A 26,976-nucleotide genomic window follows, 5' to 3' on the forward strand; every position below is an offset into this window, starting at 1 on the left:
ACTAAAGTCTGAACAAGAACTAAATAGAAGACGTAAGTCTTGAGTTTAATAATTGACATACTGGGGCAACTGAAGAGATCTTGTAATCTCACTGAAATGATTCGGACCTGATATTACAAAAGGAAAACACTCCGTTTCTAAGGGAAAACAGTAAATGCTGCAACATCTGGGATCGAGCTCAAGACAGCGTTAACATCGCTGTCCCTGCCGAAGCTACTGCCATTGCGTAACAATCCGACATGACCATGTGGATCTCCATACGCAATATCCGGTGACGCGACTTTTGGCGGCGACTTCCGTCGAGGGTCAGGCGGGATAGTGTTTGAGGTGAGTGACATGGCGGGTGGGATGGACAACATTGAAAGTGGGGAGTTGAAAGCCTGTGCCAAACGGAGGATGGCTTCGGCCGGTGGAAATGGCTGAGCCCGAGATGTGCTCTGCGCATATGGCGTGGGTTGGAGGTTTCAGATCGGAAACGTCCACCACGATTCTCCATGGGTGTTGTCTGACTTATTCACTGTTTACTCATTCTCTTTTATTTCATTTGATGTTTTTAAAGACGGGACGAATTTGTTCCTGTAATTTCGAGTAAAAAGTTCAACATTGGAATGACTGATTGTCCCCACCCCCTGCTTTGGCCAGCATGCTGATCCCACGAGTGGCTGTCTCTGTTGACCAGTACAGTACAACTCTTCAAACGTCTTCCTGCTGTTTGGCTCAGACTCTGGTACTCTGATAGCTGGATTTTTATTTCTTATAACGTTTTGTAAGATGGAGGAACATCCGTCTTGTGAGAAACAGAAGTACCTTCACAGAATTTGCTCGAGACAAAAATTGAGAACAAAGAACATTTATTATTCAACAATGCAAAGTTGGGTGCTTCCCCTTACCCTGGGAATACACACAGATACTGGGGCTGACCCAACTTTTATACATTTCATTTCAGTACAGAGATACCTTCCCCCCAACATTCTTCTGCCTCCTGGATTGGTTTAGCATTAGGTAATTCTGCCCACGTGGATTCTAACTTCTTATCAGTTTATGTGTCTTCCTGCAAACTTGTTAGCCAGAGAAGTATCATGTCTTTGTTCTTCATTCATTAATTAATCTCTAAGACTTGCTAAAGCTATCTACTTGTTGTCCTGTTTTGAAGATCCTTAGTTTATTACACTTTTACAACCCTTCCTCTCATTCCAGCATCCCTTCACCCTGATTTAACCCATAATGCTTCATCTCTAATGAGCACTTGCTTGACTCCTCACATTCCAGTATCCCTTCACCTTAAGTTAACCCATAATACTTTATTCTTAATTGGCACTTGCTTCCAGTATCTCTGGACTCCTAACATTCCAGTATCCCTCACAGTCTCCTCTTTCATCCAGTGCCATTGCTCAAATACAGCTGCAGCAATTTCTAATAATGGTTTCTCCTTTTGCTCAAGCTCCGTGAAAGATTCTTCTCAACAATCTTTGATGTTTTCTCAAGTATGCTGTATACCCAGCTAAATCTCTACACTTAAGTTGAGCCCAGAACCATCTTCGGAGAGAAACACAAAAGGCTGCAGATGTTGTGATTGTAAAATGCTGGAGGAACTCAGCTGGTCTATTCGGCATTTATAGGAGACAAAGATATATTGCTGACGTTTCTGGCCTGTGCCCTTCAAGGAAAAACTAGAAAAGGCAGAAACAGGATGTACCACAAAGTCTCTGAATTTAAACAATGGGGGAGGGAATCCAGACCAACAAAAGGTGTTAATTGGATGTGATATGGGTCTAGGTAGAATTTATCATGTCTGCAAAAGGAGACAGGGAATGGAGAGATGATGGGGGAAGGAAGGGGGGAGGTGGGAAGGGGTTTTAGCAAAAGCCAGAGAAGTCTCTATTAATGCCATCTGGTTGGAGGGTGCCCAGTCAGAAGATGAGGTGTTGGTCTCAAGTCTGGCAATACATGAGACCATGGACAGACATGTCAGCAAGGGGATGGGATGGAGAATTGAAATGGGTGGCCACTGGCAGATCCACACTGACATGTCTGTTCATGGCCTCATGTACTGTCCCACCATGACTACCTGTAAATTGGAGGAGCAACACTTAATTTTCCATCTGGGCACTCTCTAACTAGATGGAATTAAGATTGACTTCTTTGGGGGTTTCTGTTAACCTACTCCCCATTCTCCATCCCTTTCTTTCTTTCCTCCCGTTCTCCATTCCCTTCTCCATTCACAGAGCCATCCCTCCATCCCTATTTGCTGGTGAGCCCTCTTTCCCTTAGCCACCTATCACCTCCTGCCTTTGGGGATGAACTCCTCCCCCTGTGCCCCCTCCACCATTTTTTTGGCTGAATGCCCATATTTTTCATAGCTTGATGAAGTGATCAAGCCTGAAACGTTGGTTATGTATGTTTAACTTTACTATATAAAGTCTGCTGTTTGACCTGCTGAGTTCCTCCAGCAGTGTGTTTTTACTTCAAATACTGTTCCTGCTTTTTCCATGTCCTCATTTTCTTTGTTTCACAATGCATCCATACCCTGCCAAGTTATGAATTAATGTGAAGCACCATACTGAGACTAATCTTCCTGAAACACAAGAGGATATGTGACTTGTAGTCTCATTCCAATTGAGAACAGTAAATGCAAAATAGGCTAGAAATCTGAGATACTTTAGTTCCTCTTCTGGTCATTAATGCCCCTTGTGCATGTGTGAATAGCTAAAGATAATTAGGTAGTGCAGTGGCTATTACAGTAGATGCTACTAAATAAAGGCAAACACACACAAAGGTGGTCAACTCAAGACTGGTTTATTGCAGATATACACAGACCTTTTATTCCCTGCCTGTTAATGAGCTCATTAGTGAACAGCTGCTGGTCCACATGACCAGCAGGTTAAAGCTATGAGCCATTAGTGCTCCCTGCCTTGTGATATGTCAGGTAAGTCTGATGGTTGGCAATATTGCGCTGTGTGCCCACTACAGTAGAGTTTTGTTTTGGTGAGAGTCAAAGTTGATTCTAAATCCTGCTTGCATCACTGGTTAAAAGTCTACCAATTATTATTATTATTGTGTAATTTAAATATCTTAAGTGACAATTACCCTGTGGTTTATGTTGTGGTTTCCCATCAGTCCAGGTGGAACAGAGTTTTTAACAACACAGCACTTGATTTCAGATTTTTGTAAGCCTTGCTTGAAGTGTGACCTAGAGATTGGTTTACAGTTGATATTAGATGTGTTTACTGATTTTGTGCATTTATATTTGCATATGTTTTGTTTCAAGGACTGTACTTTGGTTATATTTATGATATGAGACCAGTTTTTTTTAACAAGTATTATTAATGAATTACCTGTACTAGTAAACATCTGCAGATCATTAGAACAAAAGTAGCCAGAAGAGAGCAGATAATTTACTCACGTGTCTGTGCAGATCTTACCTTCATTAGAACCTAGTTCTTGGGTGTTCTTCATTCTGGTTTGCTACCCAGTTAAGTAAACATTGTAATGATAATGATAATGAAATATGACTGCTGCTGAAGCTTCCATAGAAGTTCTCTTGGAGAGGTTTCAGTTTAAAGTTTTTGTCAGAAAATACCTAGTACAGTGAGAGGTTGTTCTGCAAACAGACCAACAGGTTGTCCCTGGTATTACATACAGCTGTTTATAGAGAACAATTTAAAGAGTATAGGATTGCAGTGAAAAGGAAGGTCAATGCAAAGAGCCATGAGAGTTCTGTTGTGGGGTTCATTCAGAATCCTGATAGCTGCAGGGAAGAAACTGTCTTTAAGCCCAGTTTTGTGTTTTCTCTCCAATGGTAGGAGGGAAATGAGAGAGTGTCTGGGGTATGATGGGTCTTTCAGTATGTTGCTGCCATGTAGATGAAGTTCATGGAAGGGAGAGAAGTTTTTGTTATGTTCTGAGCTAAGTTCACTATCATCTGTAGTTTCTTTTGATCTTGTGCAGTGCAGCTCTATCATGCTTTTGATGGTGCATCTCTGTAGGTTATTGAGGAACCTGCTGAACTGCCTAAGTCTTCCAAGAAAGTAGAGGAGTGGGTGTTTTTTCTTTATCATGACATAAATGTGCTTGTTCCAGGTCAGCTTATTGGAAATAATCATTCTTATGAATGTTTAGCCATCTACTCTTTCAACATCAGCGGATAGGGATGTGGACACTGCACCCTCTCCTGAAGTTGAGGAACATCTTCATCTTATGGATGTTAAGAGGCTGTTATCTTCACACCATGCCACTGCACTTCCAATCTCCTTCCTTTATTTGATACCCCACCCTCCACAGTGATGTCAGAGGTAAATTTGGAGTTGGAATGATATTTAGTTGTATAGTTGTGGGTGTAGAAGGAGTAATATAGGAGACTGAGTACATACCTTTGAGAAGCACTACTGTTAAGTGTGATTGCAGAGGCAATGTTCCCAATCTTCATATTATCTGGAAATTATCTGAATAATTCTACAATACTCAATCTCTTAGACAGGAGATCGAAGACTGATGGGCGAACAGGCCTAACACTGGGTGAATTAATCTTTTTACTTTGTGTATGGTATGAGTAATCCACCCTCTGCTCCCTGTGGAATAAATGTGTTCAATATTTGTACTTCGCAATTTTAAACATGCAGATATTTGATATTCCATTTCAAAAAGCCACATTTTGTTCAGATGCAAAACCATAATTGAAGTCGAGGCAATCATTATTTATATTTGCATTGTAGAATAGTAACCTTAAGGTGCAGGCCAGTTTAGTACTTGTGGTTCAGAGTGGGGACTCTTGTATAACACCACAATAATTACAGCTAGCATCGTTGGATGTACAGTATGTATTGATTGCCTCTTGGAAAAGGTCTTTCATTACCTTTAGGCATAATTTGTTCTAGCCTTTGGTACTTGAAATTACAGTGATATTTTAAATTAACATGCCTTTCAACATGAAAAAATAAACTGAAGCTGATGCTGTTTGACCTGCTGCATTTTCAACTAGTTTATTTTTTTGCTGCATTTTCAACTAGTTTATTTTTTTGCTGCATTTTCAACTAGTTTATTTTTTTGCTGCATTTTCAACTAGTTTATTTTTTTGCTGCATTTTCAACTAGTTTATTTTTTTGCTGCATTTTCAACTAGTTTATTTTTTTGCTGCATTTTCAACTAGTTTATTTTTTTGCTGCATTTTCAACTAGTTTATTTTTTTGCTGCATTTTCAACTAGTTTATTTTTTTGCTGCATTTTCAACTAGTTTATTTTTTTGCTGCATTTTCAAGTAAATGCAGTCTCTTGTGGTGCCTCTCAACATGGTGATTTTATTTTTTTTCAGAATACTTGTCCTAGCAATGACATCTATAACTTTATATTTTCCTTGGTTGAAGTAGTTATTGTGACATAGTTTAAAATAAAATGTGACAAAACCTGGAAATACCTAGATCAGGATATTGCATCTTTATACATTATAATGTTAACATGAGTGTTTCTCGTCAATAGAACTGGCTCCCATATCATTACATCCACTTGTGAGCCACTCTGGGTGAAGGTGGTGAGAGGACAACCACCATGAGTCCTACCAGTTTACTGTATCAGTAGAGATGACCTTTGCACAATGATTATAGAGTCAAAATCATGCCTTTTCAGTGCATTCATGTCCCTTCACTGCCCCTCCACCCCATAGTGTTGTTCGTTTATCTGCTGTCTGCAATGACAGGAAATTATCTGGATAATTCTACAATACCCAATGAGGAGGATGGAATGGATGATCTTGTCCTTCAAAAAGCATAGCTTCCCCTCTACTTCCATGAACTCTGCCATTACCCACATCTGTTTCCCTCATATCTGCTCTAGCCCACTTTGTCCCAAGTTGCAACAAGGATTCCCCATGTCCTCACCTACTATGCCACCAGCCTCCACATCCTACATATTATCCTCTGCAATTTCACCACCTACAACATGATCCCATTGCCAGACACATCTTCCCTCTCTCTGCTTTCTGCAGGGACCACTCATTCCAGGCTTCCCTCGTCCTCTCATCCTTTCCCACTAATCACCTCTACGGTATCTACTCTAAGACTGCAAGAAATTCTACACGAGCCCACATGTCCTTCCTCACCACCATTTGGGACCCCAAACAATCCCTCTAAGTGAAACAACACTTCATTTATGAACCTGCAGGGGTAATGTTCTGCATCTGGGGCTCCCGTTGTAGCCTCTTCTACGTCGGAGAGATTGGACACAGACCAGGAGATTGTTTCGTTGAGCACCTTTGCTCCATCCACTACAGTAGTGGGACTTTCAGTGGATAACCCTTTTAATTCCACACCACACTTGTGCATGTCTCTCCTTGGCCTCAAGCACTGCCAAACTGAGGCTGCTCACAAATTGGAGGAACAATACCTTATCTGTCTGGACACTCTCCAACCAGATGGCATTAACATTGACTTCTCCAGTTTCTATTAAACCCATCCCATCTTTCATTTTTCCCTTCTCTTTCAGTCTCCTTTTCTCCAGCTCCCCACCCCCATCTTAGCTTATTTCTCTTCTACCCTTCCACCCATTATCCACCTTTAACCTCTTAGCTGTCAGCCTGTATTCCTCTCTCCTCTCCTCCCCTCCTGCTCACCTTTTTATTCAGGTGCCTGCTACTTTTCCCCCCATACTTGACGAAGGGTTCAGGCTCGAAATGTTGGTTACACTTTATTTCTGTAGATGCTGTGTGACCTGGTGTAGAATTCCCTAAAGGTTAACTGGTAGGTTGAGTCCATAGTAAGAAAGACAAATGTGATATTAGCAGCTGTTTTGACTGCACCAAAAAATAAAAGCAACGATGTAATGCTGAGGCTTTATAAGGTGTTGGTCAGACTACATTTGAAGTACAGGAATACCCTGTTTTACAAAACTAGAGCATTCCTACAGAACCTTTCATAACCTGAAATGGCGTAAAGTAAAGAAGTGATTACCATTAATTTCTATGGGAAAATTTTTTGAGCGATTCCAGACCCAAAAAAATAACCAACCAAATAATCCATAAAACCTAAAATAACACTTGTATTTCTTAAAAGTAAGAATGATATAAGTACACAGCCTATAAAGTGTAGTGGTGGTGGGAGGTGCAGGAGACTGGGATGTAGGAGAGAGAGGAAGAGCTGCTCGGGGTGCGCACACAGCCTCGGGATAAAAGCGCAGCCTCTATACTGGCTCATTGCTGTCGTAAAAGCGAAAATCTTTTTGTAAAAGCAAACACAGGTTTCTTCATAAAAGTGAATTTGTGTAAAGCAAGTGTTCGTAAAGTGGGGTATACCTGTACTGTATTAGTTTTGAGCACTTTAGGAAGGATGTGCTGGCATTAGAAAGGATCTGGAGGAGGTTTATGAGAGTGATTCGAGGATGAGCGGGTTAATGCTTTGGGAGTATTTGATGACTCTGTGTCTGTACTTTACTGGCATTTAGAAGGTTGAGGGGATCTCGCTGAGACATTCCAATATTGAAAGGGCTTGAGAGAGTGGGTGTGGAGAAGAGGTTTCCAGTAATGGGAGAGTGTACAACCAGCCAGTACACACCTCAGATTAAAAGGTCATCTCGATAGAAGAGTGATGAACAGAAATTCCTTCAAACAGTAGATGATGAATCTGCAGAATTCATTGCCACGGATGATTGTGGAAGCTGTCATTGGGTGGGTTTAAAGTGGATGTTGATAGGTTCTTGATGAGTAAGGGCATCAAAGGTTATGAGGAGAAGGCAGGAAAATTGGATTGAAAGAAAGAATACATCAGCCATGATTTGAATGGCAGAAAAGACTCACTGGGATGAATGGCCTCATTCTGCTCCTATCATTAATGCTTATACAGCTAAGCTAGATTCCATCTAGCCACAAGCTTTTCAATGGAGTTAATAGGCAGTGTTTGAGAATGGTTTGGTTGAATTGCATTTATTCCACTCAAACAACTCTTCCTGCAAAGGTCAATTTATCAGTTCTGTTTAGGAATGTATGAAGCAGTAGAGTATTTGTATGTCCTATTTTAACCAAATAAACCCATGAACTATTCTGTGTTTTCCACTTTTTCTGCTCAGCATTGAGAGCTATATTGTCGTGAATGTTACTATTCCATGAAAACACATTAACTCCCTCTTTAATATTTAAAGAAATTGAAAACTACTGGAGAAGCTCAGCAAGTCACAGTGCGTTCTTTATCTAGCAAGGATAAAGATATATCATCAACATTTTGGGACTGAGCTCTTCATTAAGGAATGAGCAAAAAGCAGGCAGATGTCTGGAAAAAAATAGTGGAGGGAAGGCCAAGGGAGGAGCACAAGCCCACAGGCAAGGGGTCTAATGTGGAGATGGGTGGAATTATAGAAAAGGAAAAAAAGTTGAAGTGATAGGAGGAAGGGGAATAGCTCTCTGAATAGAGAGGGAAGAGGATGGGGAGTGGGAGATAGGGGTGGGGCCTAATAGAAACCAGAGAAGTTGACATTAATCTCATCTGGTTGGAGAGTGTCCAGAGAGAATATTAAGTATTGTTCCTCCAATTTGCAAGTGGTCTCAGTTTCGCAGAACATGAGGCCTTGGACAAACATGTTGGTGTGGGAGTGGGGTGTGGAATTGAAATTCTGTTCTCTTTCCACCACCATTGTTTGGTGCAGGGATAACAATATTGGTGCTAATTTATTCAATATTTTTATTAGTTTTCAATAGTGATAAGTAAGTCGTTCAACAGAGTTAGTACGTAGAAAGGAATATGCAGGTGTAATATATACAAACAAAATACTTTAACAAGTAGACTAAAAGAAAGACAAAAAAGTATAGTATGGACTTGAATTAAAATGGCTAATTGAAAAAGACAAAAAAAGATATTACTATTCTACTAAATCTACCCCCTTCTCTTCCTAAGTTGTTGGTAGTTGCATATAATTTATTACTATATAGAAAGGACTAAAATCACAAAACAGTATCTGAATAATCTTAAATTATGAAAGTAGTTGGTACAAGGACCCATTAATTTATATAAAAAAAAAATCATTGGTAGAGCATCTGATTATTTCTAAAGTTAAACATGCCATCATATTGGATAGCCATTGAGTATGAGTAGGAGGGACAGCATCTTTTAATTTCATCAGTATTGAACGTCAAACAATAAAGGAAGGAAAGGAGATTACATTGGATTGAGAGACTGTTAAATTCAAATCAGTTATTTTAATCCTGTGACAGAGTATATAGATATGTTTTTGGGAGATAAATTGGGAAAGGTTTGTTAGAGTAGGTTACATGCGAACACTAAAACAGATCTTATTTAAAATACTGGAGCTCTGCCATGCTAGACATAATGGGGCCTTAGAGTTTTTGCAAGAGCTTTGAAGAATGCTGAAGAGACTTCACTAATGGATTGTTGTTTACCAAAGGCAACAGATGAAAGATGTTGCTGGAGCCGCACGCAGATTGTCTGGAAGAGAACTTCTTGTTCTAGGAGGTTCATGTGGTTTTGCAAGTAGAGAAAATCAAGCAGGCTTCGGCCCACGGCCCACGGCCCACGGCCCACGGCCCACGGCCCACGGCCCACGGCCCACGGCCCACGGCCCACGGCCCACGGCCCACGGCGAAGACGGCCTGGTCAAAACCCTTGTGGTTCATGCAAGAGGAGGGGACTGGCTGTCTAATGTTTCACTTGGAATAAGGGAAACAAAAAGGAACTCTGTAGTGACCTGAAAGGAAGAGGTTATCATCTGGAGAACCCTGAAGGGGCAAGTTTTGTCAGCAAGACAGAGGTGACTGATGGAAGTACATCAGTTGTGCATGTCCTGGACCAACAAATCTCTCTCTGAAAATCAACAAGAACCTTCCTGAGTGGTAACCATTTACCTTTCAAGCACCAAAGCCTGGTGAACTTTATAAATGTTAAATTCTGTGCACAGTATAAAAATTGCCTGCAGCCAATGAACTTGGAGGAATGAGAAGTGAGATTGGACTGTGAACCAAAGAACTCTTCTGAACTTACACACACATTACCTACACGTGTCTTTAGAATTAGAAGGGGGTTAAGTAAGTCAATAGAGATAAATTAAAGTTTGATTCTGTTTTCATGTTTAAAGATAATTAAAAGCAAGTTTTGTTTAAGAAACCATTTGTCGTGGTGAATATTTATTGCTGCTGGGTTTTGGGTTCCTCTGGGCTCGTAACAATCCAAATAGGAAAATTAAGGGATTTGGTCTCAAATTAACATTAAGGACCAAAAAAGGGAAAGAGAAGTACAAGACCAGAACATGTGTAACAGAGTACCTTCTTCAGTCCTGCATCTGTTACATTGTGAAGAAATATTGGAGTAAAATTTAGCCAATTGAACTTTAGAAAAGTAGGCTGCATGTACTACCTTAAATTGTAGAAATGAGTAACGGGCACAAAAAGAAGAAGAATTTACTAATTTTAAAATAGAAACCCATGTAATATCCGAATATGAAAGCTAAAGATCTTGCTCCCATAACCTTTTAGTCTTATCTGGGGAATTGTGCCTAGACTTTAATAATAAATCATATATAGCTGATATCAGCCTTTTTGATTGTTTAAATTTATAAATCATTCCTATAGTATTAACATAAATGTCCTGAGGAAGTCTCAACAATAAAGAATTTAAAAAACTCCTAATTTGTAGGTATCTAAAGAAGTGGTGCTTGGGTAGTTTGAATTTAAAGATTGTTGTTCAAATAAAGCTAAATTATTATCAATAAATAAATCTTGAAAAGTCTGGATACCCATCTTAAACCATTCTCTAAAAGCTGAATCTTGCATAGAAGGTGAGGAAAAGAAAATAATATAGGGCTAGCTAGTAAAAATCTATAAAATCCAAAAGATTTTCTAAATTGAAACCAGATTTTTAAAATGTGTTTAACAAAATTATCGGTTAACTTAGAAACTGAAAAAGAAATGCTAATTAATTTTGATATCCTCATGTCAGAAGAAACAAATCATGAAGTCAAGTTAATTCATTCCTATTGTTTTTAAATTCAATTCCATGGTCATCTTTTTGACATTGAAGGAACAACTGATTCTATAAAATAGTCAAATACTTTGATTGAAGCATAGATTATGGGCACTTTGCTGTTTCTTGAATGGACATATTTGGAATGTGAAATGGGAGTGAAGGGAGAAAGCCATTGAATTATTAGTGCTGTTAAACAGATTACACAGGAAGCATGTTCAGAATTGCCACTTCTTTTTGCCTGGTGACTTTTCTGTCTCTCCTGAACTAGCTGAGAAGAAAACCTCAGCCGAGAGTTGAGATGAATCAGTGGATTCATTTCACATTCTCCCAGCAACAGAGGGTTGTCTCAGAAAAAGGTCATTCAATGAGGAAGAAAATACTGGGAAATTGGGTTTGGAAGACCATTTACTAACCAGGCAAGAAGACTTGTCAAATCTTCTCATTAAACACCTTCAGTTTTGTAGAGGCATCACCAACAATTACTAACCTCTTCTATTTTTTAATCTAGATTGATCCGCTGTTGTCATGACAATTCAACACGTGTGGGAGAATGTGAAGCATTTTGTTATCCACCGGGCACCACTGGTTGTGTTTATTTTGTGCATCAGCTCTCTGGGCATCACTTTCTTCAGCCTAGGCATCTATATTCAGTCACATGAAATCACAAATCCTGATGTGCCTCAGGTAAGCTGGCAAAATGCTTTGAGGAAATGAATCAATAAGGAGAGCACCAATTCTGTCGCATGGCAGTCAGAATCACATGCCTAATTTTGTACCTCCACATGTAAATGTTAGGGCAAAAATATGTAATAATGAAACCAATTCCCCCTTGTATTTGTGCAGCTGCGTGTGGATATTTTGGGAACTATATACCATAATTAAAATAACTGATTTTTGTTACTTACTATCTACCCCCTGAATGTTTTTATCATAAATTACTTGTTGATTTCCTCATCAGTTCCCCTGTTGAAGCACTAAAACATTTTTTTTTAAATGTCAAATCTGTGGTGAATTACCGCATTTCAGTTGTGTATTGCTGCAGTTGGACTTACCATCTGACTTAGCATAACGAGTGAAATCATGCATTACAGACTTGAATAATCTGACATTTCAAAATCCGTAGATAATACAGCACAGAAACAGACCCTTCTAGTCTAGGTCGAACTATTAATCTGCCTAGTCCTACTGACCTGCTCCCAGGCCATAGCCCTCCATACCCCTCCCATCCATGTCCCTGTCCAAGTTCTTCGCAAAAGTTAAAATTGAGCCTGTGTTCACCACTCCAGCTGGCAGCTTTTTCCACACACCTGCTACTCAGTGTGAAGAAGTTCTCCCTAATGTTCCCCTAAACCTTTTCCACTTCATCCTTGACCCATGTCCTCTGGTTTGTATCTCATCTACCCTCAATGGAAAAAGCCTCCCTACATTTACTGTGTCCATCCCCCTCATAATTTTAAATGCCTCTATCATATCTCTCCTCATGTTCCAGGGAATAAATCAGAATCAGAATTCAGTGTTTTGAGGTAGCATCACAATGGAAACATTCATATTATAAACCATCTTACAACAATAATATAAAAAATGTAAACAATAGTCACGAAACTAAGGCAGTGTCTGGTTCATGGATTATTCAGGAATCTGATGGCAGCGGGCAAGTAGCTGTTCTTGTGCCACTGAGTTCTTGTCTTTAGGCTCCTGTACCTTTTTCCTGATGGTAGCAGAATGAAGAGGGCATGGCCTGGGTGGTGGAGGTCTTTGAGGATAGAGGCTGCTTTTTTAAGACACTGCCTATGTAGATGTCCTCCATGGAGTCGCAGACCAAGTTAACAATCTGGAGTTTTTTCTTGCCCTGGATTTGGCACCTCCATACCAGACAGTGATGCAACCAGCCAGAATGCTCTGCAAATGTAGATGTTCTTTTGAGAGTCTTTGGTGACATACCAAATCTCCTCAAACATAAAGCCCTAACCTGTTTAACCTTTTGCCGTTATTCAATTCCTGAAGTCTGGGAAACAATCTTTCAAGTGAAATGTCAAATGGAGACCTATCTGCTCTTTCAAGGGGATGTAAAAGGTGTTCTGGCATATTTGAAAAAAGTTGTCTTGACTAATATTTTTTAGCCCAGCCACTACCCACAAAACCAGATATTATTCCTGTTAAGGGAGTTTGTAGCGAACGTACAGTTTGTGTGCTGCTAGGCATGAGCAAATAAATGTAATGGTTTGGATTGCATTTAATTTGCATTTATGTTTTACATTTTTAATGTATCCTAGAGTACTTTTCAAAGTGCCCTCCATAATTTGACAATTCTAATAATAAGGCAATGAAGGGAAGCCACTTGGATGAAGTGCAAGTGAATTAATAATGCAGCAGGGTTGTTCAAAAACAGCCACGACCTTTTGACAAAGACTAGAAGTTTTGCTATTCAAGAGCACCCTTTTGCCCCTAAGAAATTTCAACGGCAGCATGTATTGTTTCAAAGTAGTTGAAGTCCAATCCTATTACACATACATCATGTGTGAATTATGAAGGTGAGAGTTGGCAATCTGTTCATTTGTGGGTTTCACACCCAATACATAAATATTCATGGCTTGATGAAAACTGGGAATCTTAATTTGTACCTCCAAACTGATTGTCACACCTCAACTGGCTGTGTCAACTCTGATGAAACCTAGAGTCATAGATAGCAATGGGAGGAAACCAAACAGAATTTTTGGTCATAACATCATTGCTGCCTTTTGGCATACCTACATCTCATTATTAGGTAAAAAGTTTTGGCTTCTGCAATGAGAAAGAAACAACAGTTGACTCAATTCTCAGAATTGATTTGCAGATATAATATCAAATTACACTGGGAGTCGTCCATATTTTGTAGATTGCTGAAATATGTTTGTCTCTTTGATTTAGGTCTGGAATACAGTCCTGCAATCTCTCAGTAAACTGAAATTCTGTCCAACTAAAAATGAAAGCTCAGAAGCTTTACCTGCCCTTGTTGGGCATGGTTCTATAAGGAGGCGACCAGACCCAGATCCATTAGCGCATATTACAACACGGCAGCCTTTGACCACCATTGTTTCTACACCAGGTGTACCAGACACTTTCTCTCTACTCGTACCAATGGCATTTGACATAAAGGATCCAGTAAAAAGACTTTATAACAAAGTAACTTATCTCCATGCTGATGTCACTGGACATCTGCTGGGGTTAGGAGGTAAGCATATGTATGCAGCAATGATTCCTTCAGAGCTAACAATTAAAGATACTTGTTTCTGAAAGTATCATCTATCATTTTATGCTTCTGTTCCATTTTAAAAGATTAAAAATTGGCAGTAGAAAATGCAAAAACACATTATTTATTAAACTTCCTTTTTTTTGATAATCTCATAAGAGCACTGTTCATTGTCCATTTAGTATAGATTATGTTGCTGTTATAAGATTTTGATTTTTAATGTTTAAAGGTGTGAGAATAGATATTTAGTAGGATTTAAGTTGCTTCTGTTGGAACCAAGGGATTAAGTAATCATAGAAAATATTCATTATGTATTCATTAATCCAGTACTATGTAACAATTTACTATTTACTTCAATTATACTGTTTAAGGGAAATAGGAATGCAATTAAGTAACAGCCACAGAATGTAACAAAGTTGGTTGATTATAGTACGTGTAGAATTTGCTGCCTCCAAATACAAAAGAGAAAATGTATGAACCAATTTAGTAGGAATGCTAAGTCATGAGGAGGTGTTGAGTAGAACAGAAGACTATGGCCAGACGAGAACAAAGAAATAATTAGAAATATATGGGGTATGAATTGATTTCTGATCAAGACAACAGGATGTTCTGGCCATGAGGATTAAAAGATGGGAGGTCTACACCCTAGATAACTGCAGAGCAGGAAATTGCTTGAGGTAAATCTTGTGCAAGAAATCTAGCAAAGAAAGCCAACTTTTGTTCAGTGTAATAATGTTGATCTATATAAACAGAAGAGACTGGACAGTAGGAGTCAGTCTTGGGGAATACCTCACTGAGCAGGTGACCTATGAACTAACGACTGAACCTGAGCTCTGTTAAACTTTATTCTTGTGCTGTGTAATAAACTGATTGTTGAACCGAATACCTTCTCCTATCACTTCATTCAGTGAGCACACTGGACTTTGACGACACATAGACTAAATTGAGGGTAGGGTAAAGCCAGAGTCCGACACTTCCTTCTGCTCTTATTGGCCTATCAAGCATCAAAGTTACCTTTAAAACTGACCAATTTGGGGGTTGATTTCAAAATAAGTGCATGGTGCAGGTTGTGGGCTTATCTTTGAGGCTACAATACAATGTGGGAAAGGGTAATGTGACAGTGTGTCTAATTTTAGTGCCAATGTTCTGTTTGGTCCTCGCACTTCACTTGCACATTTTTTAAAAAGTTGAGATTTTGATTGTTTACAACCAGGAAATTTATCTAGAGATTCGCTATTCTTTTACCAATGGTATTATTTTAAACAATTGCTGTGTCTTGTTTCAGATTCTAAAGCAAAGGAGTTGATTAATATCATGCTGACTTCACCATGGTTACCTGAACATGATCTTTCACAAGAAAATTCCACAGATGCCAGGAGATATCTTAGCTGTATCACAATGACTGCAGCTGCACATGTCCTGCCCCAGGCAAGGTGTGTGAAAAATGTTTGTTTGCTTTAAATTCAAAGTTCAGATTTATTGTCAGAGTACATGCATGACATCATATACAATCCTGAGACCTTTTATTTTGTGGGCCAGGCAGAGTTTATACTTATCATTAGTGCAAAATAACTGCACCATATTCTTTGGTTTGGCTTCGTGGACGAAGATTTATGGAGGGGTAATGTCCACGTCAGCTGCAGGCTCGTTTGTGGCTGACAAGTCCGATGCGGGACAGGCAGACACGGTTGCAGCGGTTGCAAGGGAAAATTGGTTGGTTAGGGTTGGGTGTTGGGTTTTTCCTCCTTTGTCTTTTGACAGTGAGGTGGGCTTTGCAGTCTTCTTCAAAGGAGGTTGCTGCCCACTGAACTGTGAGGCGCCAAGATGCACGGTTTGAGGCGATATCAGCCCACTGGCGGTGGTCATATAATTCATTCATATAATGTGCACACACATATAACACGGAAAATCATTAATTGTGTGTTTTTAAAAAAATTTGTATAACAAGCACATGCTTATACCGCGCAGATATAGTATTCTTAATTCCGACTGACAAAAGCAATTTGCGTTTAAAGGACATAAGAAATATCTGCCACAGTTAATCTTCTGCAATTAACACATATTCAATTCCCCAGCAGTGTCAATTACCCATTATATAGATGTATGCCATATCAATGCATTAACAAGCTTTGGAGAGAAATCAAATTAAATAGATCGAAGACAGACTTCAGAGTTGACCAGGATTTTAATTTGTAATGTTGTTTCAAATCAGAGGTACTTGATCTGTTAATCTCCTTCCTCAGGGACGGGTCTGAGCAATTAACATGGATAAGGTGCAGTTCCCTAACCAGAATGACCTGTTGATAGGAATACCATGACATTCAGTACAAAGAGATATTCCCAAGATCAAAATTTTCCACACCTGCTATAAATTGTGCATGTTCATTGCCGCTATTGCATTCTCATGTTCGCTATAAATTGCCAACATGTCTTTCCCACGACCACTATAAATTGTGCACATTCTTTTAATGCCACTATTACATTCCCACGCTCACTATATCTTCCACACTCGCTATAACTTTCCGGCACGTCTTTGCTGCTATAAATTGTGTGTGTTCTTTCAATGCCACTTATTATATTCCTCTACCTGCTCATAAATTGCCAGTTCAACTTTCCCAATTGTTTTTTCCCCAAGTATTAATTGTGTGTGTTCTTTCAACATGTAAAAAATATTCTCGTATAGCACATGTGTATATAATGCGTGGTTTGTAAAATACGCATATAACATGTACATTATGTGTTTAAAAAAAAATGTACTTGAGAAAAGATATTGATACAAAAGAGAAAAATACAAAAAAGTAAAAACAAACTGCAATACAGAAAATAAACATTTAATAATAAATAATGGGCAAAGTAAGAGTCCTTAACTGAGTCTCTGATTAAGTTTGTTGTATAGCAGTCTAATTGTAGAGAGATAGCAACTGTTCCTGTAGCTGGTGGTGAGAGTTTTGCAGCATCTATAGCTCTTTCCTGATGGCAGCAGGCAGAATAGAGAATGTCCTAGATGGTGTGCATCCAATAGCAGTGTTCCATGTAGATTTCCTCAATGGTGGGGAGAGTTTTGGCTGTGATGAACTGGGCTGTGTCCTCTATCTTTTGAAGGGTTTTCTGCTCAGAGGTATTGGTGGCCCTATACCAGGTTGTGATGCAGCCAGTCAGCAGATTTTTCACTACAGATCTGTAGAAGTTTTCCAAATTTTTTGATGTTGTTCAAAACTCCTGAAAAAGTTGAAGCGCTGATGTGCTTTCTTTACAATGACATTTGTGTGTTAGATACAAGAAAGATCCTCCGAGATAGTGACTGTCAGGAATTTAAATTTGCTCATCCTTTCCACCTCTGCTCCCCGAATGATTACTGGGTCGTATACCTCTGGTTTTCCCCTCCTAAAATTCACAATCGATTCCTTGGTTTTGGTGACCTTGAGTGTGAGGTTGTTGTTAGTACACCATTCAGCCAATTTTTCAATCTTCCTCCTGTATGCTGACTCACTACCGTGATATTGTGGTGTCATTGTTGTACTGAGCTACACAGCCATAAGGCCATTTCACATCAGGCCTCCACCTGGAAGCCGGCCACAAGAGCAGATCAAAAACTTAAAATGTATCCTTCAGACAGTAGCCCTCCTGCATCCCATTCATATTGAGAGATGCCTTGCAGCGCCCTCTGGAGGCGATGGATGAAGGGCAACAGGTGCTATAGTGACACCCGTCATAAATATGTGGCAGAGGAATGGCCGTCTTCCCTGCCCATATTCCCCCATGCTGCTGGAACCGCTCTGTGGTTCCCAGAATAGTTCTAGCTGCCTAGGGGATTATGGGTAGGGAAGACGGCCATTGATCTGCCATGTTGTGAGCTGCAGCGAGTGACTCCAAAGGTCAAAGCAGACCAGTGTGGCTGTCTCAGCCTGCCCTGGGGGACACCCCCACCCTCGCCGCCCCGGGGGACCCCCCCCCCCCCCCCCGCCGCCCCGGGGGCGGTATGAGTGGGGAGATGGGTCGCGAGCTGATAGTGTCATCAGCCGGCCCCTAACCAACCACTTGCAGTTGTACATTCAGGTCAGGCGGTTTTCCTGAGAAGAGTTAAATTGGTCCCTCAGGGCCGGCCACGGCACATTCAGAAAGATGAGTCTTTAGCCATTAGGGCAAAGAACCTCCACCTTCACAGACTGGTGTTTTTCCTGCTTGAAAGTGCCTATTCGTGTAAAGCAAGTGGAGCAGGGATTGAGAACACAGCTTTGTGATGGAGATTGTGGAGAAGATATTCTTACCAATACTCACTGATTATGGTGTGGAGGTCAGGAAATTCAGGAGCCAAATAAAGTGTGGCATTGAGGGCCATTTTGTAGAGTTTGCTGGTCAGTTTTGAATGGTGAACAGTAGTTGTTAAAGAGCATCCTGATGTCTGCGTCTTTGCTGTTCGGATGTTCCAGGGCTTTGTCTAAGAGCCAGTGAGATGGCATCTGCCATAGATATTTTGCTTTGGTAGGCCAAATGAAAGGTTGTGGGCTTAGCCAAAAGCAATTGGAGGATTCCTTTTCTTTGATGATGTTGTCTCCTGAAGTTAGTCCAAGTTGAGAATACCACCATTGAGTGATAGCTGATGTCCAGAGTCATCTTTAACTGCCCATATTTTTTATAAACTTTATTTATTCGTTCAAAATACAGATAATAAGTAACATATCTGTTGTCTATCTCGTTGTCGATCCTTGCATCCGATGAAATGGTGCAGTCAAGATAGGTAAACTGGTTGACCGTTTTGAGTTTTGTGTGCCCGATGGAGATGTGGGGGGGGCTGGTAGTCATGGTGGAGACCTGGCTGATGGAGGACCTCAGTTTTCTTCATGCTGACTTCCAGGCCAAACATTTTGGCAGTTTCCGCAAAACAGGACGTCAAGGGCTGAAGATCTGGCTCTGAATGGGCAACTAAAGCGGCATGGTCTGCAAAGAGTAGTTCACGGACAAGTTGCTCTTGTGTCTTGGTGTGAGCTTGCAGGCGCCTCAGATTGAAGAGACTGCCATCCGTGCGGTACCGGATGTAAACAGCGTCTTCACTGTTGAGGTCTTTCATGGCTTGTTTCAGCATCATGCTGAAGAAGATTGAAAAGAGGGTTGGTGCGAGAACGCAGCCTTGCTTCACGCCATTGTTAATGGAGAAGGGTTCAGAGAGCTCATTGCTGTATCTGACCTGTCCTTGTTGGTTTTCGTGCAGTTGGATAACCACGTTGAGGAACTTTGGGGGGCATCTGAGGCGCTCTAGTATTTGCCAAAGCCCTTTCCTACTCACGGTGTCGAAGGCTTTGTATATATATATGACCAAACTGCATGAAAAAAAGTTCCAACAGCGTTACCACATCTAAAACACAAATCTGATTCATGAAAACCATTTTTTTTTTAGCTTTTCAGTTGTTAAGTAAAATTGATGTAAAAAATTATAATTAATCATTGCATAACGAGCATTTATCAGTCTAGTTACACTATCATAACAAATATTTGACCAATCATCCTTGGAAAAAATAAAACCAATTTCTGCTTCCCATTTACCTTTACATTTATTCAACCCTTTTTATCCATACCATCCTGTAATATTTGATACATAACTGAAATATTACCCTTCTCTGGTACCTTCTTAAGAAAAGTCTCAAATTTAGGCATTTCAGGTAAAATCCTATCTCTACCAAACACATGCTTTACCAAGGATCGAATTTGATAATAAAGAAACAAAGAATTCTTATCCATACCATAACTGTCCCTCATCTGATCAAAAGATAAAAAATTACCTTCTTTAAAACAATCTCCCAAATTTTCCACACCTTTAAATTTCCAATATAATAAACTTGGATTATGTTTTGAGAAAGAAATAAGTTGATTATTATACAACAGAGTCAAAGCCGACAATTCACCACTAGAACCTATCATTTTCGTTTTCTTTGTCCATAGCTTCATTAAATGTTTTAGTATAGGCACATTATGTTGCTGTAACAAATTTACATTCCATCTAAACAAAAATTGGTGTATTTCAAATTCAAAAATATTTGCCATCTCAATTTTGGCCCAACTCAGGGGCCGTTCCAAATCCATCAATGAACTAATAAATTTAAGTTGGGCTGCTTCATAATAATTTCGAAAATGTGGTAAACGTAGACCCCCTAGGTCATATTTCCAAGTTAATTAATTCAAGGCTACTCTTGAAAATTTACTGCTTCATTAAAACTCCCTAACCATTTTATTCAAATCTCGAAAAAAAAAATATTATCAAGTAAATACGGAATAGATTGAAATAAATATTGTCTACATGGAAAAATATTAATCTTAATTGTATTTATTCTACCCAATAAATTAATAGGCAGATCTTTCCATTTAATCAAATCAGTTTTAATTTTTTTTATTAACGGAACATAATTTAATTTATATAAAGATTGATAATTAACATCCAACTCCCCATATTTTGTGTTTAATCTGTGGCATAATTAGGTTTCAGGACCATTAGTCTGAGTTCTGGACCATAAATTCAGACAGACAAATTCAAATCCTATTGTGGGAGTTTTAAATTAAGATAATTAAATATATCTGTAAGTTTAAATGCTAGTCATTATTAATAAATACTGATAGTTGTAAATAAAAATTATATTGATTGCTAATGTCCTTCTAGTAAAGGAAATCAAGCATTCTTGCTTGCTCCAGCCTATACAAGACTTCAGATTACCAATGAAGTTGACTCTTAACTCTTTCCTCAGTCCTGGGAGAATTAAGGACAGACAGAGAATGTTAGCAACATCTATACCTTGTGAGCAAATAAGTAAATGTGTTTTTTTTCCTGACATCTCACATTGTAACTGGATGTGCAACATTACTGCAGTATCAGATTTGCTGAATGGCACAATCTCTTAATTTTTCATAAGATATTTATCCTCCATCATCTTAGATCATGGCATTGACTTGTACCTGTTACGATCCGTGCGTAACGAGCACCAATAGACAAGGAACCTGGCAGTGTTTAATTTTAAACCACTAATTTTATTTCTTACTCTTAAGCTAGAGGGTGAGGGAGTCTAGGCCTTTGAAATTTGATGGCTACAATTAATGTTGAACTGATGGGAAGACTGGAGTTGTGGCCTGCTACAGACTCACAATTCTTCTTGCATTGCCTTTGAAGAAATGTCCATCTAAACAAGCCCCTGGTTCTTTTGTAGGCAAGACTTGAACTGGGTGGCCTCCACAAAACTTCCAAGATCCTGGCACTGGTCTCTCCAAGTAACTTCACTGCTACTCATACTTGAAATGAAGTGATCTCTCCAAGTGACCTCTATTGTTAGTCACAATCAAAATGAAGCACTTTGCTTCCCAAAAGACCCTCCTGGCACAGGTACATCCATGGAAAAGGCCCAGTCATTCACAGAGCATGTTTTCCTCGAAAAGCTGTTTTCTCTTTAGCAGTCCGATTCTCCCTTTGCAAAATTACAGTGTCTTTGCAAATGTATCGAATTTTGGAACAGACTGTGACCAACCTTCCCTCAGTTCTTCCAATGTATCGAATTATCACTAGGCTGTGACTTATGCTTGTGTTAAATGTTAACTGACCATTCAGTCCCTCCTGTCTATACTATTCCTTACAGTAATAATCTAATTTTACTAAAATGGCAGCTCATAATACACATCTTTTTCTGTCAGCAACAAGCAGTGCATTATGATTATTAGTGACAATAACTACATTTTCCTTTTTTCCCCCAGATATTTGCCTTCCTGTAACTTGGAGAATCTCACTGATTCATCTTTGTACCTCACCACATTGGCAGAGAATTCAGGGAAGGCATTCTCACAAGGTCACAGTCAAAATGTTCAGTGCTACATAGCACAGTTCAAGTCTGAACCCAAGTTTACCATTCTGCTGTCAAAGGTGAGATTTGAATAAAAACACCTTACTTTTAGTATTCATTAAAGAAAACTACCACTGTTACAAATATTTAATTTACTGTGTGGAACTCCAATTTTATTTTGAAAGTAATACATGTAGAATTTTCTTATCCTTACAGTATCAAAAGAGCAAAATACAAAGCTGAAATGTACTTTTTAACCAGCAAGGAAATGAAAATTAAGAATACAAGAGTTTTGTGGTACTTTTATTCAAGGTTCCTTTATTGAATTGAGCATAACTACACAAAATTTGTTTTCCTTTGTTTGCCCATAAAGGCTCAAAAAGAGGCATGACTGCATGACTAGTCCAGCATCCATACATGCACTTTAGGAGTTCAGGTTTTGTACTGTGGCTGATTGGATCCTTCCATCCAAGCAAAAGACATTGAATTAAACTGTCTCATTCCACTAAAGATAAATACCTAATCTACAGTCTTCTTGTATATGTATAATATAAGAGTAAACTTTAAATGTTTCATCAGATTCAGCCATATTGTCATTTTCCATTTGATTATTTATCACTTGCAGGAGGACCGTATTCTTTGCAGTCAGCATTTACTGAACTCCAGTTATATTCTAATTCCACTGGCTTTTGTTATCTTCTGTGTATCTGTGGTAGCTGAGATGCGAAAGCAGCTGAGGCACAAAGCAATAAACCTACATAAGGTAACTAGACTCATTCAAGATAAGTTGACTCTTGTTAATAAGATGCCAATAGTTCTGTAACTTCTTCCTTATAGGAAATATTTACTATCAGTGCCATAGTTTGGGGAAATAGAATTGAAGAATGATGATGAGTGATTCACTAGGGGAGAAAAATAACTTAAATACACAATAAGTCCAGAAAACTAGAAAATGACCACTTGAACACTTTTTTTTACAAAAGTGAGATTGTGGAATGACAGGTAGATGATTTGTAAGGAAAAAAAAAAGAACTTGAGTACACCTCAATAAATCTGGGAAATGATGAAAAGTTGAATGATCCCATTATTCAAACTGGCCTAATGGAATATGTCATATAACAGGTAGGAACATGAATCAGGATAACATAGACTGTCAGCTGGGTGCTGATTTTTAACCAGCTGCATTTCATGGCTCCACAGTGTTTTATATAATTTTCCTTAACCTAAAAGCATGTTAGCTAGTTTGAACATAATGGTTCAATCACTTCCTCCAAGCTTGTCATTACAGAGAACACATATAGGATCTGTTGAAGTGTGAAGCTCCTGTGGTCAAATATCTTTCTGCCAGTTTTTGTCTAAGGAAAGATCTCCAAATAATATTGCTAAAGTTGTTGATGTGGGTTGCTTCCTGCAAGATTTGTTTTATGATTTTACATATAGTCCATAATATGGTATGTAACTATATTTACATGGTATATAGTTTATAGACAGCAACCTGGATCAATAGAGAAAGGCATGATGGTCACCATAGATGGGGTGGCCAAAGGATCTCTTTCTATCCTGTAAGAACAGTAACTATTAATATGTTTTAAGGTTTTATGGATTTTGTTTTGATCCTAATGATTTTACACTATATTGTGATTATTTTAAAATTCTAAAATGCATGTGTCTTTGTATCAAAAATACTGCATTGTAGACACAGACAAGACATCAACACCTAAAAGACATAAGTAGTTCCACAGAACAGATCCTTGTGTTGCTCCTTCATGTGGCTGAAAGTTGCATCTTTGTTTTCCCCTACTGAGGCCACTTATGGTGGGAGTTATGCTATGATTACCTGGGGAATCCTTTGCAAGTAAAGGAAATCAACCACTGTTCTTCCTTCCAGTTGCAATCCTGAGAATCCTGATAAATGTGCTCATTGCATGTATCATTCTTTTTGAAAGACCCTGGGAGTTCCTGAGGGTAATTTATCTGGGTAGAACATGCTTAAAAGTTTATCATGTGGCACACAGTGTACTATGTGTCTTAATTTTACCAATATCTCTATTATATGTAAAGTGCTCTAGATCTCTTTTCTAGGTCTTTGATGTGTATAACATACATAGCAAGAGAGAATGCTGGGCACGTGGATCACAAAAGTTCATGGCTCAGTTTGACATTCTTTTGCAGGTATGTGCCTTAACATTGCAGCAAGTCTTCACTGGAATGTTAATGCCCTCTTCAGTGTTAAATGGGAGGGAACCTAGCTTGCTTGGTCTGTTGCTAGGATCTGGGTTATTCACCAGTCCATCATCTTCCAGGCAGGTTCTCCCAAGTGCTCGAGTTTTCAGAGTCCCCAATTGCCTCTGCGACTGATTCCAGCCCAGTTTACTTTCTTTCCACCTCCCATAACTCTGGCTGTGAAAATTCTGCTTCCCATCAACCAGCACACTACTCTTCTTCTTTGGCTTGGCTTCGCGGACGAAGATTTATGGAGGGGGTAAATGTCCGCGTCAGCTGCAGGCTCGTTTGTGGCTGATAAATCCGATGCGGGACATGCAGACACGGTTGCAGGGGAAAGTTGGGTGTTGGGTTTTTCCTCCTTTGCCTTTTGTCAGTGAGGTGGGTAACACACATATATAAGCATAGTGTATTTTGTTTCATGCTTTTTTTTTTAGAAATGAGGATAAAATTGTCTTAACATCCCTGAGTATTTCTGATGTTTCTTTACATTCTAGGTCCAAACTCTGGAATTTTAATATTATTACCAAAGAAATACATGGAATCTATTAGGAGATGAAAGAATTTTTCAGCTGATATCTTTTGTGAGTTCCTTCGAAGGAAAATATATAATGAGCAAATTATCACACTGAATTTTTGCTGTTCTTTGAAAACAATTTTTAGAACAAACAGTTTTTCCTAGGGACCAATGATTGTTTCTTGTAACATGATTATGTCTAACAGTGGTTGGAATTTTTGAATTATGTTTGGTCTGCCAACCACTCAACACTACTGCCTCCCACATACAGCTAGTGGTAAGATTTAACAAAGGTTTTCATAAAACTTCAATGTAATAACTTAATATACTTCAAAAGCATTCAGCAGTTTTCTGTTGAATACTGTATTTTTAAAAAAAAAAGTACTGTCATTGAGGTGATGGTTTCACTGTTTGCTATTTTGTGAACTTGGTCTGTTGGTGGCATTGTAAGAACATTGCTGTCCAGAATACTCATGGAATGAGTTTGAAATCTAAGGGACATACCAGATAATTATCTGCAATGTATCTATTTTACGTGACTTCCAAATTTTCATGAGCATCAGCCTTGGGCAAAGCTACCCTGATGGGTGAATAAATGTAATCAAATAAATTGTCTTGTGTCAGATGTTTTGTGTTAATACTGGAAAGGATATATTCAATATACAAATACTCTACAATCTATTTGTTAATAGCTGTTCCATAGGCATGTGTATTTTTACAAGTGAATTGTTAACAAGGAATTGCTTTTGTTGATCTTGCCTCGTATTTTAGGATATTTGGTGCTCAATCACTTCTAGACCACATTATTTTGAATTGTGGTCCCATGTCATTCAGTATTTTATTAACTTAATGTTGTTGCAAGAAGCCAATGAGACATATGACCCCTGAAACTTAATTGTACATGTCAGTTAACATCTTAGTGCAAAAGATCCATTTTGGCTCTATTCCACTTAAGAAGGTCCTTTAAGTTCAATCTGGATAAGTGTGAGGTGATGCATTTTGGAAGGGCAAACCAGAAGGCTGAATACAGGGTTAATGGTTGATTTCTTATGAGAGTGGATGAACAGAAGGACTTTGGTGTTCAAAATCCATGCATTCCTCAAGGTTGCCACACAGGTAGATAGGATCGTTAAGAAAGCCTGTGGGATGCTGGGATTTATTAATAGGGGGATTGAGTTCAGGAGTAGAGAGGTCATGTTGCAACTCAATAAATCTCTGGTAAGATCACACTTAGAGTATTGTGTTTAGTTCTGGTCACCTCATTATATGAGGGATGTGGAAGCTATGGAGAGGATGCAGAGGAGATTTACCTGGATGTTGCCTGGATTGGATAACAAATTTTATAAGGCAAATTTAGTAGAACTAGGATTTTTCTTTTTGGTGTGTAGAAGGATGAGGGGGACTTGATCGAGGTCTACAAGATTGAGAGGCATCGATAGGATGGACAGCCAGCCTGTTTTGCAGAGCAGGAATAGCCAACACCAGAGGAAATATGTACAAAGTTAAGGGAGAGAAGTTTAGGGGAGACATCAGGGGTAAGTTTTTAAAATGCAGAGAGATGTGGGTGCCTGGAATGTCTTGCCAGGGATGGTGGTGAAGGGTGAAACATTAGGGGCATTTAAGAGACTCTTAAACAGGCACTCTTAGATAGGCGAAGTCCTCCTCAGCGACAAGATCTCCATCCTCAATCGATGGTCAGAACACTTTCAATCTCTTTTCAGTGCCAACCACTCAGTCCAAGAATCCGCCCTGTTCCAGCTCCCTCAACAGCCCTTGAGCCTAGAGCTGGATGAGGTCCTTACCCGGGAAGAGACAGATAAGGCAATTGAACAACTGAAAAGTGGCAAAGCAGCAGGTATGGATGGAATTCCCCCCCCGAGGTCTGGAAAGCTGGCGGCAAAACTCTGCATACCAACCTGCATGAGTTTTTCATGCTCTGCTGGGACCAAGGAAAGCTGCCTCAGGACCTTCGTGATGCCATCATCATCACCCTGTACAAAAACAAAGGCGAGAAATCAAACTACAGGGGAATCATGCTGCTCTCCATTGCAAGCAAAATCTTCACTAGGATTCTCCTTAATAGACTAATACCTTCTTCTTCTTCTTTTCTTCTTTGGCTTGGCTTCGCGGACGAAGATTTATGGAGGGGGTAAAAAGTCCACGTCAGCTGCAGGCTCGTTTGTGGCTGACAAGTCCAATGCGGGACAGGCAGACACGATTGCAGCGGTTGCAGGGGAAAAT

General features: G+C 39.3%; 1 protein-coding gene across 3 annotated transcripts; it reads left to right on the forward strand.

Annotated features, from left to right (window-relative positions):
* Positions 1 to 218: 218 nt before the first annotated feature.
* Positions 219 to 25,345, forward strand: LOC138761128 (transmembrane protein 248-like). Of its 3 annotated transcripts, none has more exons than XM_069932780.1 (8): positions 219 to 327; positions 11,461 to 11,636; positions 13,860 to 14,163; positions 15,467 to 15,614; positions 21,910 to 22,075; positions 22,621 to 22,758; positions 24,078 to 24,167; positions 24,716 to 25,345. In XM_069932780.1, the coding sequence occupies exons 2-8, from the start codon at positions 11,478 to 11,480 to the stop codon at positions 24,734 to 24,736; spliced, it is 1,026 nt and encodes a 341-aa protein (XP_069788881.1). In that variant the 5' UTR covers positions 219 to 327; positions 11,461 to 11,477; the 3' UTR covers positions 24,737 to 25,345. The 3 variants fall into 3 exon arrangements, with proteins under 3 accessions (XP_069788881.1, XP_069788883.1, XP_069788882.1); XM_069932781.1 differs by lacking the exon at positions 219 to 327 and adding an exon at positions 4,128 to 4,292; XM_069932782.1 differs by lacking the exon at positions 24,078 to 24,167.
* Positions 25,346 to 26,976: the final 1,631 nt, after the last annotated feature.

Source organism: Narcine bancroftii, chromosome 4 (assembly GCF_036971445.1).
Source record: "Narcine bancroftii isolate sNarBan1 chromosome 4, sNarBan1.hap1, whole genome shotgun sequence".
Classification (NCBI taxonomy): Eukaryota; Metazoa; Chordata; class Chondrichthyes; order Torpediniformes; family Narcinidae; genus Narcine; species Narcine bancroftii.